This window comes from Pinus tabuliformis, chromosome 2_2, assembly GCF_031772625.1.
Source record: "Pinus tabuliformis cultivar Carrire ecotype Pingquan chromosome 2_2, CPIR1, whole genome shotgun sequence".
NCBI lineage: Eukaryota > Viridiplantae > Streptophyta > Pinopsida > Pinales > Pinaceae > Pinus > Pinus tabuliformis.
Genome location: NC_142300.1, coordinates 1,199,017,683 through 1,199,037,884, shown reverse-complemented (window position 1 = coordinate 1,199,037,884; position 20,202 = coordinate 1,199,017,683). Strand labels below are relative to the sequence as shown.

Sequence of the window (20,202 nt, the reverse complement as noted above, 5' to 3'; positions counted from 1 at the left end):
GGCGTATGTGTCCAGACTTCAGGGCCCTTGATAAGTTGACAGTCAAAGATAAATTTCCCATCCCGGTTGTCGATGATTTGTTGGATGAACTAAATGGGGCTCAATTCTTCACTAAGCTTGATCTTCGCTCAAGCTACCACCAAATTCGCATGAAAGAAGTCGACATTCCAAAGACTGCTTTCCGAACTCATGAAGGCTATTATGAGTTCCTGGTCATTCCATTCGGTCTTTGTAATGCCCCATCCACTTTTCAGAGCCTTATGAACCACCTGCTCAAACCATATCTCAAAAAATTTGTCCTTGTTTTCTTTGATGACATCCTCATCTACAGTCGCACTTGGGCCGCACATCTTCAACATGTAGATCTGCTCTTGCAACTGCTCTGCGAGCATAAATTATTTGTCAAGATGTCCAAGTTTTCTTTTGGCATGGAAGAAGTTGAGTATTTGGGCCACATTTTGGGGCGTGAAGGTGTTAGGGTGGACCCCAAAAAGATCCAGGCAATGCAGGATTGGCCTCAACCTAAGACCTTGAAGAGCCTGAGAGGATTTTTGGGTCTCACAGGCTACTATCGCAAATTTGTTCGCAATTATGGTCGCATTGCGAGGCCCCTCACTCAACTCCTCAAGAAAAATTCATTCCTATGGAATGATGAAGCACAACAGGCCTTTACAGCTCTCAAAAATGCCATGTGTTCCACCCCAGTCTTAGCACTTCCCGACTTCACCAAATCTTTTGTCATTGAATGTGATGCTTCGGGTACGGGTATTGGGGTAGTCTTAATGTAGGAAGGTCGACCCTTGGCCTTCACAAGCCAACAACTAAGTGGGAAGAATCTAGGACAATCCACCTATGAGAAGGAGATGGTGGCCATCTTACATGTAGTAGATACCTACTTATTGGGGTGACGTTTCCAAATCCATGCAGACCATCAAAACCTTAAATATTTTTTGGAGCAACGCCTATCCTCACCACAACAAAATAAATGGCTCACCAAAATGCTAGGATATGATTATGAGATAATTTACAAGAAAGGGCGTGAAAATATTGTAGCAGATGCATTATCTCGCCAATTTGAGGAGGAAAGTACCCTACGTGCAATTTCCCTTCCCATTCCAGAATGGATTGAAGAGGCTCACAAGGAATGGTTTTCACATCCCTGGCTCTCCCAACTCATTACTCAATTGCAGGCGGATCCAAATTCCACAGAGGGCTACTCGTGGCAGGATGAGATTCTTCGCTACAAGGACAGAGTCGTAATATCACCAACATCCACCCTAAAAAGCCGCATTTTGGCAGAGTTGCACTCATCTCCCATTGCAGGACATTCATGCTTTCAGAAGAGGTATGCTCGCACTCGAAGATAATTTTTATGGACATGCATGAAAGAGGACATTCTTACTTTTGTAGCTGAATGCAACATCTGTCAGTTCCACAAAGGAGAAACAGTCAACGCACCAGGCACATTACAACCATTTCCCATCCCATCATCAATATGGATGGAGGCTTCTATGGATTTCATTACGGGTCTTCCAAAGTCAGGAAACAAGTCAGTCATCATGGTGGTTGTGGACAGACTTTCTAAGTATGCTCATTTTTGCACCCTACCCCACCCTTTTACACCGACTTTGGTCGGTCAATCTTTCATGGATCAAATCTTCAAATTGCATGGCATGCCCACTTCCATTGTGTCTGATCATGACCTGGTCTTCACCAGTAACTTTTGGCAGGAACTCTTCTGGCTACAAGGTACCCAACTACAACTCAGTACTTCTTATCATCCACAAACTGATGGTCGAACTGAAGCAGTCAACAAATGTGTGGAAACCTACCTTAGGTGTTTCACTTTAGAAAAGCAACATCTCTGGGTACAGTGGTTACCTCTAGCTAAATCGTGGTATAACACCAACTATCATGCCACCACCAAAATGACTCCATATGAAGCAGTTTATGGTCAACTCCCTCCTTCCCCTACTTCTTATATCAAGGGGTGCTCGAAGGTACAAGTAGTGGATCAACTCCTACAAAACCGCACAACCATGTTGGCCCATCTTTGAGAGAATCTTCATCAAGCTCAAAACCGCATGAAGCAACAGGTAGATCAACATCACTCAAAATGCCAATTTCAAGAAGGGGATCATGTAATTTTGAGGCTACAACCATATAAGCAAACATCACTCAAAGACAAGGGTTGTCAGAAATTGTCTCCAAAATTCTATGGACCGTATCAAGTACTTCAGCACATTGGAGAAGTTGCCTACAAGCTAGCTTTGCCACCCACTGCAAAAATCCATCCAGTTTTCCATGTCTCATGCCTCAAGAAAGTGATTAGGAACAATTGCAGAATTCAAACCAGTCTACCTGAACTGGATGAAGAAGGGTCAATCTGGCTCCAACCTGAATAGGTCCTGGACACACGAGAACGGCACCTATGTGGCCGCATGATCAAGGAAGTCCTCGTCAAGTGGAAAGACACCTCTCCGGAAGATGCAACCTGGGAACTAGCCACTATTCTTCAACATTTTCCACAGCTTCAGCCTTGAAGACAAGGTTATTCTTATGGGGGAGGGCATGTTAGGTTCCCACCCTAACCCCCTTATTTATGTAATAGGATCGAGTCATAGTTATAGTTAAGTAAAGAGTTAATAAGGCCCATATTAATAATTGTAAGTGGTTAACCCACATTTAATGACGGGACCGCAGTTAGTTGCAAATGGGCCATGGTATTAGATAGATGGTATTAATAAGAACCATGGTATTGCCCCATGGTATTGCATGTATGAATCCTATATAAAGGATAGAGACTCCCTTCGAGGAGCATCGTGTCTTATTTTGTAATCGAGCTCAGCTCTATTGGAGGTTGCCCCCTTGAAGAGGCAAGTGAACATTACTTTCTGAATAATAAAATACTTGTTGTTATTGCTCATTGTTCTATGTTCTAGGTATATTTCTTCACATATTTGGTATTCTAGTATCGTCTTGCAAGTTAAGAGCATAACAGGGGGCATGAAGATCGCTTACCCTTCGTAGTTGGAACGTGTTAGTCTCAGAAATATACAAATATATTTCCTGCAATACACATGTCTTAACAAATCAATGTTGGTATAGGATGGTGTGGAGTTGGAGAATGCCTTTGAAAATTATTATTTTTGGGTGGCTTGAATGGAAAAATTGCATTCTTAGTTGGTACAACATTTATAAAAGAGGAATCAATGACCTAGGATGGTGTACCTTCCATATAGAATCACATGAGGGTGTCCTTCATCTTTTTTTACAGTGTACTTTTGCTATTGCAATGTGGGTGAGGGTCCTGGATATTTACCAGCTTCCTACATTTTGGGATTTTTCATCACTAGAAACTTGCTATCAACAGTGGTTCAACAGGCGAGGGAAATTCAAATCTATCCATCTATTCATCATCTGGAAATTTTCGTGAGCGAGGAATTCTACGATATTTGAAGATAGTCCCTCAAATATTTCTCGTATTTGTAACAACATTTAGGCTTGATTGGAGGTTGGGATTTGAGAAAGAAAAGTTTGGTGCCCAAGTTGAGGCATAATTTCTAATAGGTGAGGTATCCTCCCGATTTTTTTAATGGTGCTTCTCCATCTAGAAGATGTGGTTGTGGGGCTTTGTTGATGATCAATTCACATGTTTAGTTTCAGTTCTTCTGGTTTGAAGGTGGGGGCACAAATACAAGAGTAGAGACCCATGCCCTAGGGGGACTATAATATATGGCCAGGAAACATCAAATGGATCAGATTTATGTCTACAGAGACTCTAGGACTATTATTGATTGGGTTGTAGGAAAGAAAAAAGCATTTCCCCCCAACATAGTCAATTGGTTGGCTTGTATTGAGAGTTTAAAGCAGTGTTTTACAGGTATCTCCTTTCAATAGTGCACAAGGAGTTAAATAGTATAGCGGATGGGATGTCAAAGAAAGGTTTGGAGGAAAATTTGGGTTTTATTCACTATAGTTTTAGAAATGATGGTAGGGTGTAGGATGAAGGTGAGATGCTTCTATGTTGATCAGTGTTTCAGAGATGACGGATTCATCTGATTGTCTCATTTTTGGGTTTTGATATTTGTTCGGATGTATAGTTCTCTACAATAAGGATGTATGAGTCTTTGATTTGTCTATTACAAGGTCTTTAGGACAATGTGATGACAATATGATATTGTTTTTGTGTTTTTTTTTGGATTGTAGTTTTTGGTGTGCATATGATCAACATATTAGTGATATATCTACTAGATTTTTCATTTCTAATTGAACTTCCAATATTTTTTTTCTCCCTGGAAAAAAAACTATTGATGAAATCTTTAAAGAGGTAACAATGCACAAACCCTTGATGTGACATTTCCATATATTATTTTTTGTGTCACTCAAGTGATACCTTGGAAACCATGAACCATGATCTAAAGCTTAAGTTTAGTTTAAATCTTCTATGTTTTAATTTTTATTTGCTTTTGTTTTGTTTTGTTTTTTTTTTTTTTTTTTTTTTTTTTTGTTTTTTTGTTTTTGTTTTTGTTTTTGTTTTTTTTTTGTTTTTTTTGTTTTTTTTTTTTAATTTGGTTTAAATTTTAAATATAAAATTACATCATTTAGAAATTTAAATATTTTTTTTAGTTTTCAACTTATTTATATATTTAAAAATATATTTTAAATTAAATATATAACATGGCTAAGATTAGAACTAATTCTCATGAGCTTCTAAGTGAAACGAGGCGGTGGTATACTCCCAAGGCTCCATGGGATGATAGAATTTGTCAGCTTTGCGATACTAAGAGGGCGGAGGATGAAAAACACTTTCTTTTAGATTGTCCGACCCTTATTCACATCCGTTCTCATCTCCCTAACATGTTTCACATTTCCAATCTTCTTGACTTGTTAAGTCGGCCAAACTATAGTGATCTTGGTGCACTTCTTTCCATTCTTTTTTAACACAGAAATAAGATTCTAAATAATTGCAATTAGACTCTTCTTCGTCTTAAGGTCGAATATACCTCATTGATCTTAGTGGACGTTAATCATCATCATCATCATCATTAATTCTCAAATTTGAAAACCAAAAATAAGAATAGTTAGATTATACTGTGATTTAATCTAAATGGACACTATCTAGATACAAAAATAAAGATCTACTCCAAAGAATTGGGATTGCCTTTCTAGGACGTTGTGGAATCTCTGCCATTCTGCATCTCCTTCACTAATACAAAGAAAGAAGTTTGAAAAAACAAACATAGCTCACACCAGCTTCACAAAATTCAAATTTTGCATTTTTCTCAAAATGAGCAACTTGATGTTGCATATGAAAATGTCATTGCCAGTAATGATTATATGCACAATTGTGAAGTTTTTTTCAAATCTTAGAATGAACTTTTCTTTTGTGTAGACTATTGTAGTTATATAAAATAATGGGTCAATGGTGATAAGCATCAATTCATAATAAGCATCAAAATACTTCGTGATATAACTCATCTTTTTTAAATTAAAAAAACCATAAAAACTAACTTAATTATAATTTTATTTAAAATTATTATTATTAATTATAAACATAATTGATATATTAAAAACCATAAAACTAACTCAATTATAACTTTATTTTAAATTATTATTATTAATTATAAACATAATTGATATATAAATTAAACATATATACAGTGAAGCTACTTGTTCAAATCTTGGAATGAACTTGCCTTTTCTTTAGATTATGGAAAATAGTTATTTTGACATTGACATTTTTATAATTTTGCCAGTTTTAACATTGTAAAATAAAACAACTCTAGACTGCAATTCTAAATATTGAAATAATTTAATATTACCATTTTGAAATTATAATTTTAATAATAAAAAAGTGTTGTTTAACTATTTTTTTTAATTATATTTTACAATAAAGATGAACCACAATGATAAATTACAATAAATGATTTATCGTCCAAAAAAATATCTATATAATTTATTCGAAAAAACTTTTTATAAACATCATGAATAACAAAAACTTACTCAGAAACAAGTGTAATCTTTCTGGTTAAATACCCAGATAGAATGGTAGTTAGCCAATTTAATTCCCCTGATTGTATTTCTGGTCAAAAGTGATAAAGAGCGGTAGTTAGAAGTTAATTACCCTTCCATTTGAATTTCATTCCTGACCACCCACATGCCATAAAATCTCACAGGCTCCGTCCTCACTAAGATACCTAAATGAAGATGGTGACTTATTCGACTTTCCACTTTGAATGGATGGGACTAGCCAGCACTATGCACAAGATCCGGCTTCGGCTTTCCGTTCAAAATTCGTTGATGGTTCACAAGCTTTTTGTTTTGATTCTTTTCGTTGTAACGTGAACAGTTCAAATATGCAACCTAGTCATTTAGTTGTAACGTGAACAACTCAAAGATGTAATATTCGTAAGTGTCTCTAAGTACAAATATGCAACTTTGTCATAAGTGTCTCTGAATCAATAAAAAATGAACCTAGTCATAAGTGTTTCTAAGTACAAATATGCAACTTTGTCATAAGTGTTTTTAAGTAAGCTGAATCAATCAAAAATGCAATGTGAACGTTGTTTGATTAATTCTAAATTTTATGAATTAATCTAAAATGCAATGTGAACGTTGTTGGATTAATTCTAAATTTTTAGAATTAATCTAAAATGCAATGTGAACATTGTTTGTTTAATTTATTTCAATCAATTTTATTTTCAACCATTTTTATATTTATTATAAATTTTAAGAATATTATGGAATCTGATAGATAAGCTAAATCAAACATCAAATTTTGAAATATTTCTCGAATAGATATTCTAATTAAATTACAACTGTAACCCCAATTCCACCAAGATTGTGACTTGAATACCAAAAATCAAACCCTCTAAATCCATATCCATATCACTATCTCCCTGAATGTTAGCATCACAATTTGAAAAACCACATAAATGTCTAATTATATCACAATCAACCATAAATGAAAGAAAACAATGAGGGGATGATGAGTCCAAAAAGGTCAATTGTCAATCAAAATGAAAACATCAAACCAAAAAATTCAGGGGTTACAATCCTCACTTTCTATACCATCATTGAATAAATGCTCATAAAACTTTTTAATTCCCAAACATCCTAATCTTTTGAACAATGCTACTGGTAGACCATGACCCAATTTATTACTCTATTACACCAATGCTACAACTTATCGTGGATAATCCCCAAGAAATTAGTGAAAATTTCTTAGATTTACTTCATCTTATAGCACCAAATTCCAACATATGATTGGGTTCATGACACATATTCCTAAGAATATATACATGAAAGACATGATGAATTTTCACTTGTGATAATAAGTCTAATTTATAAGCAATGACAACTATCTATGTCATGGCTTTGAAAGGTCCATTGTATCTGAGCAGCTCTCAGGTATATATAATCTTGTCTAGAATTGGACCTCAGAAAAGTACATTGTATCTTAGTGCTAGTTATATTGATTCCAAATCTTCAACAATCTTTATGAATCAACCCAAAATACAATATAAGCATTACTTAATTTATTTATTTTAATCAAATTTATAACTATTTTTAAATAAAAATATATATTAAAATTTAATAAATAAAAACTAAATCAAATATCAAATTTTGAAATATTCTCAAAATATACAATCAAATTAAATTACTCTAGCAACCACAAATTTTGAAATATTCTCAAAATATACAATTAAATTAAATTACTCTAACAACCACAACCATGCCAACCAACCAACCACAAACATGCCAACCAACCAACCACAACCCTGCCCACCAGATTGCACAACCCTGCCCACCAGATTGCAACTCGAGAAATCAAGCTCCTGATTCCACATCCATATCACTATCGATGTGATCGTCCATCGGGTTGCACGACTTTTTGGAACTCCTGAATGGTGAGTTTTGTATTTTTGAGGTTTTATTTTTTTGCTAACTTTTGTATTTTTGTCGGTCAAAGTTTTTGAAAAATTAATTGTCCCCGTTTTCATAAAAACTAAACCATCTAATTTTCTTTTTCAATCAATTTTTAAAATAAAAATCTATTTTCATACGTAAAATTTTAACTTTCAACAAAGATTTAACCACCGGAAAAAAAACCATTTTGAATATTATTTATTCCACACTGCCCAAAACTCTTATCAATATTATTTATCCCGCGATAACCTAAAGTCTTAATTTATCGAGAAGGCAGTGGCTTTCGTATGGCATATGTATATGTGACGAAATCTCAATGTGTCAACTAAAATCTAAAGATAAAACTCCACTTTCGTGGTTAAAATTTTAATTTTCGGCATGCTTTTAATCAAATTTACTCAGAAAAATGAGACGATTTGAAAATCAGTTAAGATTGCATGTGCTTGTTGAACTCCCCTTCGCAGATAGTAGTGATGGCTTTGCTGGAGTTTCAATTCCCTGATTCACACAGTTGCCCTACAGATGTAGTCTTTATCGTGCCCTGAGGTGTTTAATTTAGATTTTAGCTCAATTTCCCATGTCTAATCTGAGTTAAATTTACTGTGATGTGTAGGGTTCCTCCCAGGTTGCCCGAATCCATCACACAGACTACTTCCCTGCTGAATCCGAAGACCCCACAGGAAAATTTCTATTCTAATGCGGAGCGTAAACCATGGTAAGTGACGACTGACAATTGAAAGAATGCGTAAACCCCGGTAAGTGACCACTGACAATTGGAAGAATTCGATTTGTTCTCCGGTTAGGGTTTTACAATAGTTTCCTTATTTCTGCTCTTGGTTGCTCTGCAGGGTGTTATTTCTGCTCTTGGTTGATCTGCAAGGTGTTAGGCCCTCTACCGCGAAGGCTAATTTTAGCCACAAGAATGAGGTTGCCTAAGGAATAACTTGGGAATCTGGTCTTTTATGTCCTTCACCATTTCAGGTGCTTACTCACATTCTACTCTTTCAGGTTGTAGAGCAAGGTTTTTGTGAGGGTTTGGCATAATTTTGTGTCTGATTTTGAACTAAGATCATATTGATTGTGTAAATAATTTGGACTACGTCTTCCTTTGGTTATTAAATTAGTTTGTATGATAAAGGAACCCATCAATTTCTATGCTCTCCGGTTAGATTGTTTTATATATATGCATATTGCAGGTCTTGCATTAAACTCATCTCCTCTGTTGATATTATATACATTGAAACTTTGATATTACAGGAACATCACTACTGTTTCTCATACTAATGATAAAATTCAACTATTTTGATTCATTGTAATGTACGGTTCAAAATGATGGTATGAAAACTACATGACAAAATACACATGAAAAATGAATACACATAAAAATTGTTACAGATGTATAGTAAAGGACTGGAATAAAAATTGAATACACATAAAAATTGTTACAGATGTATAGTAAAGGACTGGAATTTCCCTTTAGATTCAATTTATTGTTTTTATTCAATAATTATTTACTGGATGCATATAAAAATAAAAAACAATGTTTAATCCTTAATTTTTAAACAAAAATATAATAAATTTAATTAGATTGAACATTTGCAAGGCACTTGTTTAGAAAATCCAATTCTCTTAGGTTTGGGCAGATGCAAATTCAGAATGCTTATGACTGAATGTTGTGACTAGAGGAAAGCTTGCTTGTTGGATTCTCAGGCATATCCCTTACAAAGAAATAAGTCATGTTTTGCTGCAGAAATACCGTCTTTACTTGAAGAGACTGAACGGTTCGATTCCGGCACCATATCCAGTGGCTTCGTTCTAGAAAGGAAGATCTTTTAGAAGCCCATCAATATCAATGTTTAGAACAATTTTCACTGCCCACTCTGAAGGGCAATGCATTTGGACACCTAGGTAAAACCTGATAATCATGTGTGTAAAGCAATGCTTACTGAACAACACCCTGCAAATATTTAATGATGCTTACTTTCCCAAACAATCCCAACTACAATAGCATTCTTTCTTTTTTTGCAGTTGTTGCTGATGAAACAAGGTGGTCCAATTATATATGGCAGTCCACTAGGTTGCCATTCAATCCATGTCATAGAGTACTTCCAGGTATATGATTAATGTTTGCTAATGCAGCATATGTTATTAAGGCATCTTACAGTTTATTCAAGTCTCATTGAATCTAGCAACTTGAAATGTCCTGGACAGGCTATTGAAGGTGTGACAAAGATTACTGATAAATGTAACCCTGCAACATGGATGCTAGAAATCAGCTCTAGAGCTGCTGAGGAGCGCCTTGAGATAGATTTTGCTGAAATTTATAAGAAGTCTCCTCTTTTCCAGTAAGTCTAGATCAAACGCTCTTATAATGCCCATAACAGATTTCAAAGAAATATGAATATCATATTCATGGATGTGCTATGGAAGAAAAACGGGAGGTTATATTGAGGGGGATATACATATCTCTGGTTTTCCAAAGGTACAGGAGACATTTGCCAGGGTTTCAGATTATTGCGAGCAAAATGATATTCACTTTCCTCAGATAACAGTACGAGAATCAGTAGTGTTCTCTGCTTACTTGCGCCTTTCACCAGAAATAGATACCAAGAGCAAGCAGGTAAATATTTATGGTGATTTTAATCTTAAAAATATACTCCTGATGCAACAGAAATGTTGAGAGCCGCTTATGAACCACCTATGGACTTTAATATAGTTTCTTTCTTTCATTCTTAATATTGGGTTTCCTAAGATTGAGATTGTTCTATTTAACAGATGTTTGTGGATGAAGTGATGGAGCTTGTAGAGCTTGATAGCTTGAGAGACACATTGGTGGGTCTTCCTGGTGTGAGTGGTCTATCAACTGAGCAACGGAAGAGACTAACCATTGCTGTAGAACTTGTTGCAAATCCTTCAATCATATTCATGGACGAGCCGACATCTGGTCTGGATGCCAGAGCTGCAGCTATCGTGATGCGTACAGTTAGGAATACAATGGACACAGGCCGAATTGTAGTCTGTATTATCCATCAGCCAAGTATAGATATTTTTGAAGGATTTGATGAGGTAAGATACATCTCTAACTCCTTACAGGTTGTTAATATAGCCAAATCTGAAATCGCGATCAGACACCCACAAAAAAAATATGAAAGCGTACATGAAACCACATGTCATGGAAGGAAAAATATTTTTCACTAGAAATGTTGTAGATCTGATCCAAAAATATAAGAGAATAGAGAATAATCCAATAATAACAAGATATAAATAGATAGAAAAGCTTCTTTATTGATTAAAACCCTTATGGTAGGGCAACAGCGTACATTCACTCCTTAAGGAAGGAGAACACTCCACAAGCCATATGCCTGTTCATACAATAATACTTCACTCTCTCTCCATGTGGAGTCTCTAGCCTCTATATAGGCCTCATACATACAATACCATGGGTCATTATCATGGTTCCCTCATACCATCAACTAATACCATAGGCCCATTACATTATTATTAACTACTTGTGGTCTCTTACATGACATGGGTTAACCACCTTATTTATTACTATGGCCCATCCCATTATTACATTATTACCTTGGGTACCTCCCTTGGTACCCCATATTATCCCCCCTAGGTATATAACATTCCACCCCCCTAAGCATGTTTCGTCCCCGAAACATGGGAAGAACATAAATAATAAGATCTACTAAAAAGAGTAGTCCACTGGTACCATGCACGTGCATCTAGCCATCCAAGAGAAAGGTGAACCCTCGATCTCGCTGGGGCCTCGCTCGCTTGAGATGGAAATTGACTATTGCAGCTCTTCAGTGTTGATGTGTAGTAGGTGGATCTAGGCTCCTTGCTATCCATCATATGGGGGTTGTTGTCCTTGTGGCTAGTTGGTTGCCATCGTGTTGGTTGTTTTCTTGCGGGGTGATGTGGGTGATGATATGTTGAAGTTTTAACCCACGGTGTCTTTTTCTTTAATTCACCCTGCTGTGATGCCTGTTGTCGTGTCTTCTTGTCCAATATGACTTCAACCACTGAGCCGTCCTCTGATGTATCAGCACCTGTAGCCTTTTCTGCTTCAACCTCTGTTTGTGTTTGATTATCTATCATTACTAGCTCATCATCAGACTCTGAAACATCTTCTGCTTCAGCCTCCTTGGACTCTACCTGCTTATTGATGGAAATATCCTGTAATGTAATTTTCTTCTTTTTATACCAGAGCTTCAGGAATTTCTTCTGCACATTAATATTGATAGTACCCACGGATTCCATCCAAGGATATCCCAAAACAACATCCATATTATCCATCTCTGAAGCATAAAAATCACCATGCAACACATATTTATCCATAGAAATCTTCAAATCCTTGTACACTTGAACATCCTCATTATCAACTTGTGCAGTTTCAATGTGTTTTGCTGGAACTTGCAATCTTTTTGCCAAATTAACACTTATAAGATTTTGCTTGCAACTAGGATTTATAGTCACAATGATTTTCTCCTTCTGAATCAATCCATGAACCTGCAATAAGAAAGCATCAGTAGAAAATAACCCCTTACGTGGCTCATTCTCCTTTTTTCTAGCACGAGACCATTTGTCTAAAAGGACTTTTTCAAATTCTGCATCTGAGAGTTTGGTCAACTGTTTGTTATCAAGTGAGAGATACCATTTGTAAGCCTCATCTTTGAAACCCAACCACCATGAATCCCTCCAATTTTTTGCCCATGCTGACTTTTGTTGTTTTATGTATTCTTCAATAGTAGGACCATTATCTTTTCCTGCAAATAATAGAACCTCCATGAAGAGGGTTTGAGAAAAATTCACTTACTTGGCGAAAATTTGTAATTGTCACAGTTTCGTCAATATTGCTCAGAATCTCTATTATAACCTATTTTTGGAAATGGAACACCCATTCTGCATCTGCCCATGTGATAGAAATCCTGATCCAGGCACTTGGAATTTCCGATCTGCGCTGCAACTCTCCCGCCGTCACCAAAATTTCTGCAAAAAAGAGCTGATTTTAAATCAGCGATATCTCCCTCATCCGGACTTCGATTCGACTGATTTTTTTTTTGAAATTGGGTATTTTTTCCCAAAGAATCCAGATCTGCAATTAGATTTTGCATATCTTGTACCAAGATGTCTAGATCTGCGCCGCAAAATCGCTGCCCTGAAAATTGTCTGCAACCCCACTGATTTTTAGATCAGTGATATCTCCTTCATCCGGACTCCGATTCAACCAATTTTTTTTTTGAAATCGGCTATTTTTTCACAAAGAATCCAGATCTGCAATTATATTTTGCAGATCTTGCACCAAAACGTACAGATCTGATCTGCAAATTCGCCACCCAAAAATCCCTGCAAAAAATAAAAAAATTCTCCACTTTTGTGCCCAAGAAAGTGCTCTGATACCACTTGTTGTAGCTCCGATACCAATTGTTGTAGATCTGATCCAAAAATATAAGAGAATAGAGAATAACCCAATAATAACAAGATAGAAATAGATAGAAAAGCTTCTTTATTGATCAAAACCCTTATGGTAGGGCAACACCGTACATTCACTCCTTAAGGAAGAAGAACACTCCACAAGCCATATGCCTGTTCATACAATAATACTTCACTCTCTCTCCATGTGGTGTCTCTAGCCTCTATATAGGCCTCATACATACAATACCATGGGTCATTACCATGGTTCCCTCATACCATCAACTAATACCATAGGCCCATTACATTATTATTAACTACTTGTGGTCCATTACATGACATGGGTTAACCACCTTATTTATTACTATGGCCCATCCCATTATTACATTATTACCTTGGGTACCTCCCTTGGTACCCCATATTATCCCCCCTAGGTATATAACAAGAAATCCAAACCACTGACAATAATCATAGGGGGTCAATTGGTAGTGATGTATCTAGAGTTCGGAGAGCTATATTTAAATTTCAAATCCAAGGCCATGGAGTAAAATATTTAATATCAAAGGTCTTCAGCAAAATGGCTAGTTTTGAAAAGGTTATAAGATGGATTGTAGGAAGAAGTAGATGGTTCTGTAAATTTCTAGAAAGGAACATCTTTTAGAAGCCCACCAATATCAATGTTTAAAACAATTTTCACTGCCCACTCTGAAGGGCAATGCATTTGGACACCTAGGTAAAACCTAATAATCATGTGTGTAAAGCAATGCTTATTGAACAACACCCTGCAAATATTTAATGATTCTTACGTTCCCAAACAATCCCAACTACAATAGCATTCTTTCTTTTTTTGCAGCTGCTATTGATGAAACAAGGTGGTCAAATTATATATGGCGGTTCACTAGGTCGCCATTCAATCCATGTCATAGAGTACTTCCAGGTATATGATTAATGTTTGCTAATGCAGCATATGTTATTAAGGCATCTTACAGTTTATTCAAGTCTCATTGAATCTAGCAACTTGAAATGTCCTGGACAGGCTATTGAAGGTGTGACAAAGATTACTGATAAATGTAACCCTGCAACATGGATGCTAGAAATCAGCTTTAGAGCTGCTGAGGAGCGCCTTGAGATAGATTTTGCTGAAATTTATAAGAAGTCTCCTCTTTTCCAGTAAGTCCAGATCAAACGCTCTTATAATGCCCATAACAGATTTCAAAGAAATATGAATATCATATTACATCAATTATTTGAGTGATATGGTGTTATCTTTTTTGTAGGTATCATATAGAGCTAGTTAAAGAATTATCCACACAAGTTCAAGGTGCCACGGATCTTTACTTTCCAACCAAGTTTGCCCAATCTACATGGGCCCAATTTACTGCTTGTCTGTGGAAGAAGCACTGGACATATTGGCGAAGCACAGATTACAATTTAGTCCGTTTGTTCTTCACATTTATATCGGCACTCTTTTTTGGCACCATCTACTGGCAGTGTGGAATGAAAATGTAAGTACGACAAACATTTGCTTAGCAATGATAATAAATAGAAAGTTTATATGGCTTATAATTTTAGTATTATATATCCATGATCCACAGATGTTCCAAACAATATATCAGGGGTGATGCCAAAATTGAAGCATTGCAACTTGATGGAGGAATTTTGGGTTAAGACCTTTTAATGTAAAAATCCTTTTAAATATAAAAAAGAACAAATTCATGACTAGAATCAAAAAATTGGCAGAAAATATTTCTTGCCATGGGACCCGATAATTTTAAAAACAATAAGTATTCACTGTTTTGTTTGCATCTATTGCAGAGAAACTAAAAATGACTTGTTAAAGGTCAGGGGGGCTTTGTATGGTGCAACTTTATTTCTAGGAGTCGCTAATTCCTCTTTAGTGCAATCCATAGTGGCTGTGGAGCGAACTGTCTTTTATAGAGAAAAGGCAGCTGGAATGTACTCTGCTTTACCCTGTGCTCTATCACAGGCAAGCTTAGTGACTATAAACCTTCTCAACCAAACTTTAAAATGATTTTCTACCTTCTTTAGCCCATATATATATATATATATATATATATATATATATATATATATATATATATATATATATATATATATATATATATATATATGATAGCCTACAACTAAAACTTCACCTATTTTTGATTCCAATAATAAATATTTCAATCAGGAAAATACATTATATTTGATAAATTATAATAGATACTAACATTGCATTACTACATTAGATTGAAATATACCAATATGTTATCTAAATTGCACAATATGCTGTTTGTTTCAGATTGTAATTGAGATTCCCTACATACTTATTCAGTCAGCCATGTAAGGGTTGCTCACGTACACCATGATAGGATTTCAGTGGTCTGCACTTAAATTTTGCTGGTATATATTCACCATGTTCTTCAACCTTCTCTATTTTACATATTATGGAATGCTGGCTGTCGCAATCACTCCAAGCTACCAAGTTGCTGCTGTTGAATGGTGAACTCAAAGACCACAAACATGGCATATCAGAAGATAACTAGATCTAATAATTCAGTAACATGAATATAGTGGACAACACACAGTAGTTTGAAACAACAGTTAATATTTTCTTATCCACACAATATAAAAGTTACACCGCGTAGTTTGAAACAACAGTTAATATTTTCTTATCCACCTAATATAAAAATTACACCACTTTCATGAAGGGATTACAATGGCTTCTCAAAAGCCTGAGGCACCCTCTCAGTAGATTCACTCTACTCATTCTAGCTAACTACAATGCTCTCCCAACTTGACTTGACAAGAAAGGAAACAGAAATTACAAAAATATCTCTCTGTCAAAGGAATCATTAGCCAATATAACAAATAATCGTTCCTCAAGAGATGTTCCCTGCTTATGGATGGGCGTGAGGTATACAACTTTTAAATCTTTAAAACGTATAATTTTGAAATTTTGTTTTATTTTGTCTGTGCTACTGAATTAATCATCTCAGCCATCTCAGTTTCTAAAACTTTGGGTTCATTCTTATCACCGAAATGACTGCTTTAATTTCAGGCAACAAGGCAACTGAGATCAATGGGAGTCAAAACACCCATTTTTGCACTTACAACAAATACCTTGCAATCTGATAAAGACCTCTTCTTTGAGGCTGGTGTTGATGATTTTCAAGCAAAGGTATGCATTTTCATGTTGGATGTGCATTCCATTTTATTTATTTCTGAATGATATTGGATATTTGTTACCAATGCATCCAAATTCTGATATATGTTTGTTATCTATATTATCTGGTCCCTTTGCAGCCTCTGTCCAGAGATAGACTTGTACAATTACTAGATCAATATGGTGTGGATGGTTGTGCTGGCAACAGAGGGGGTTGAAAGAGTTTCAAGGTTTCATTGTATTATACCCATGGCTTCGTTATGAAAAAAAAAAAAGTGCAGATTGCAGGTTGCCTGCTTTGTAAGTCTTGATCTGCATTATTGCAGTGATTTGATTAAGCGACGAGGAATATGGTTTTAGGGTTTCCAGGCATTTACAATCCTGCAATCCTCCTGAGCAACACTGAACTTTTCTCCATCTTGGGGAAGGCAGGCTAGAGCTGGAAGTAAAATGTGAACAAGTTATGGAAAGTGCATAAACTGGTATAAAGCAAATCATTATTTTTTTTCAAGCAGCAGTGTCAAAGCTGAAGTTGCAGCACTATTAAAAGGCTGGAAATGAGTCTTGGTGGGGAGATAACAATTCTTTCTCTCGACTATCCAAGTTATACTCAATTGATCTTCTGTGAAGGACTTTGGTCACAGGTAAATTAAAAAATTTCAAAATTGAAATATGTTAGCAATAATTGTTCCTTTGTATGGTTAATGTCATTAGCTCTGTATTGTATTGGGAAAAATTGAAATTCAAATTAAGTTTATTTCATTAGTAATGTATTTGTCCTGTGGTGTGTATTCTGATGGATGCATTAACAAGCCCTAACACCATATCATAATTTCAGAAATTCCTTCTCAAGATCAATCAAAACGGGTTTGAGCCACACTCATTGGCAACAGGCTGGGATCAACAAGAAGACTTATGAGAGAGCTTTTAGTTTTTTTAGTGAAGCCGAACGAGTGGGACTTTGGGAAATGCTTGTTCAAAGTTTTTAACTCCTTCGCCTATATGGGTGGCCTGCACAATTTGTATCTATAATAAGGATTTATTAAATTTTGTTACCATTTTTTGGTGGCAGGTTCACCAAATTTACAATGGTTATTTGAAATGTGTTTTAAAGTCATTTTTGCAGACAGGATTGTTTGGGAGAGGATTTATGTTGTTAAATAATTTATAGTTTTTTTGAAATATTTGGTTTAAGTTGAATTGTGTTTTTCTCATTTTATGAAAATGACTAATTTTAATGTTTAACCAGAAATTGGAGATATAACAAAAATGGGATTTGTTGATTAACCTTGTACTTATAAGTTTATTTTTTAATAAATGATTTAGGATTACATAGTCTAATTGATTTTCATCTTTTCACATACTGCCTTGGGCCTTTTTCCTAATCTCTATTTAATTAGATTTTGAGAGGCTTTCCATGTCAGATAGTGTAATAATTCTACATATATGCCATGTTTTATCTTTCTTAGATCTCAGTGTAATTATGCTTCCATAGAGTGAAATGCTCAACTTGATGTGTCCCTTTTATAGCAAAGTCTAGATTTAGAGTTGGATTTCATTATTCTCAAAGATATTTTTCTTAAAGATGTATATGTGATGTATGGATCCATTAAGTAATGGAATGTTGTAGCATTGGATTAAATATAAATAGATATCTATGTTGTGAAAAAGAGAGGTTCAATTGGTGAACCTGGTAAGGGAAAAACCCCAGATAAAAGTGAACGAACAAATAGGATGTCAAGCAGCTGACATGAATAACCTGCACGCAGCAACTAATAGATCAATTGTCACTTAGTTGGAATCATATGGGTATATCTCCCCCAAGCAATTCTGCACTTTTATGTTCAATCCCATCAACACTTTCTTCAACAGCTAAGGGCACAGTTTAGTTTTAACCTGCCCACAAAAACAAACAAAAGCACATTAGACCCATCCCAATATCAACTTGTATGGATGGATGTATATAGTTGAATTTAATTGAATATTTTCATTTACCTCCTCATGAGGCCATGTACGATCTATGGAACCATATGAAAAATGAAATCTGGCCCTAAACTTACTTTTCATAGATACGCTGTAGACCAACATCAAAGATCTTGTTCCAGTAGTGGGATCTGTCTGGCACCTCTCAAAAAAGTCAGCAATCTGTTCACTTGTAGAATCCCCATGGTATGGGGATCAATATGGAATCCAGACACCCCATTCACAATAATTTCAGCAGGACTTCCATTACATGTTGCAAATGTGGGAAGACCACACATTTCATCTCAGACTGAAACCAGAAGTCAGAAAGTTAGAACTGTGAAGTCAAAATGTTCCATGATTTCTCAGGATTCTTGTAGCTCCCCCAGACGAATCTTGCTAGTGGAAGACACACAAATCAACAGAGTAAGTTATATGAGGACTAAATCGTTGTTTGGTTTTAGGATACTGCTTGTGGCCATACAAGGTTAATTTACCTAGAGCTTGCTGCTGAGATCTCATTCATTATTTTTCACTGAATCAACCTCATATAATTTTCGGGAGGGTGCTTCAAAGCCTTAATCTTTACTGTGAAGAAGCTGAGGCTGCTGAGATCTCATTCATTATTTTTCACTGAATAAACCTCATATAATTTTCGGGAGGGTGCTTCAAAGCCTTAATCTTTACTGTGAAGAAGCTGAGAATGGGAAGGTAGCAGTGGACTATTTCAAGCAGGGTAGAACATATGATCTTGTGTTAATGGACAAAGAGATGCCTGTTATGAATATGCGTGATGTATACAACTTTTAAATCTTTAAAACTTATAATTTTGAAATTTTGTTTTATTTTGTCTGTGCTACTGAATTAATCATCTCAACCATCTCAGTTTCTAAAACTTTGGGTTCATTCTTATCGTCAAAATGACTGCTTTAATTTCAGGCAACAAGGCAACTGAGATCAATGGGAGTCAAAACACCCATTTTTGCACTTACAGCAAATACCTTGCAAACCTCAAAAGAGAAAACTCTCGTTTGAATTGAAGGGGCACTGCAACACCCATTGCAATTGGACATTAGGTGGCTTCTATTTATTTTTAAGCACTAGGTATTCGTAAACAAATTAGATTAGTAATCATGGCTAGTCAGTCACAAGTCTACTTTCCAGGTTTTACTGTCCGAGAAGATTGGGTGTGGCTAGGGACGGCTAAAGGTGATGCAGAGAGACTGACCTGGGTCATGTCCATGTCATGGTGAGCGAAATTGATGGGCATTGAAGGTGTAGACGAAGAGGATGAGGGAGTCCAAGTTGTATAAAAGGAAGCACAGGTTGTTTAAGTTCAAGCGGAGTCATAGCCAGTTCCCTTTTTTGATCCATAATAAGAAGAACCCATTTCAACCTTGGCAGATCCAATCGCAGATCGTCCAGTTACAGATCCTCCGGTCTGAAAAAACCCAGATAAAAGTGAACGAACAAAGATGATGTCAAGCAGCTGACATGAGTAACCTGCACACAACAACTAATAAATCAATTGTCATTTAGTTGGAATCATATGGGTATATCTCCCCCAAGAAATTCTGTACTTTTATCTTCAATCCCATCAACACTTTCTTCAACAGCTAAAGGCACAGTTTTACCCTGCCCACAAAAACAAACAAAGGCGCATTAGATTTTCCCAGCTTTCCCAAACCTAAACAGGTAAGAATGACCATAATACCGACATA

At 35.8% G+C, this 20,202-nt stretch overlaps 1 protein-coding gene across 3 annotated transcripts; it reads left to right on the top strand.

Moving 5' to 3' along the window:
- The first annotated feature begins 9,982 nt into the window (after positions 1-9,982).
- On the top strand, positions 9,983-19,626 carry LOC149197798 (ABC transporter G family member 29-like). Of its 3 annotated transcripts, XR_016254232.1 has the most exons (9): positions 9,983-10,044; positions 10,144-10,552; positions 10,708-10,998; positions 14,207-14,290; positions 14,390-14,523; positions 14,631-14,858; positions 16,415-16,534; positions 16,660-17,163; positions 17,358-17,659. XR_016254232.1 is itself a non-coding variant. In XM_089404000.1 (7 exons), the coding sequence occupies exons 2-7, from the start codon at positions 10,349-10,351 to the stop codon at positions 19,434-19,436; spliced, it is 957 nt and encodes a 318-aa protein (XP_089260126.1). In that variant the 5' UTR covers positions 9,983-10,044; positions 10,144-10,348; the 3' UTR covers positions 19,437-19,626. The 3 variants fall into 3 exon arrangements, 2 of the variants coding, with proteins under 2 accessions (XP_089260126.1, XP_089260125.1); XM_089404000.1 differs by lacking the exons at positions 16,415-16,534; positions 16,660-17,163; positions 17,358-17,659 and adding an exon at positions 19,421-19,626; XM_089403999.1 differs by lacking the exon at positions 17,358-17,659 and having other exon boundaries at positions 16,415-16,666.
- Positions 19,627-20,202: the final 576 nt, after the last annotated feature.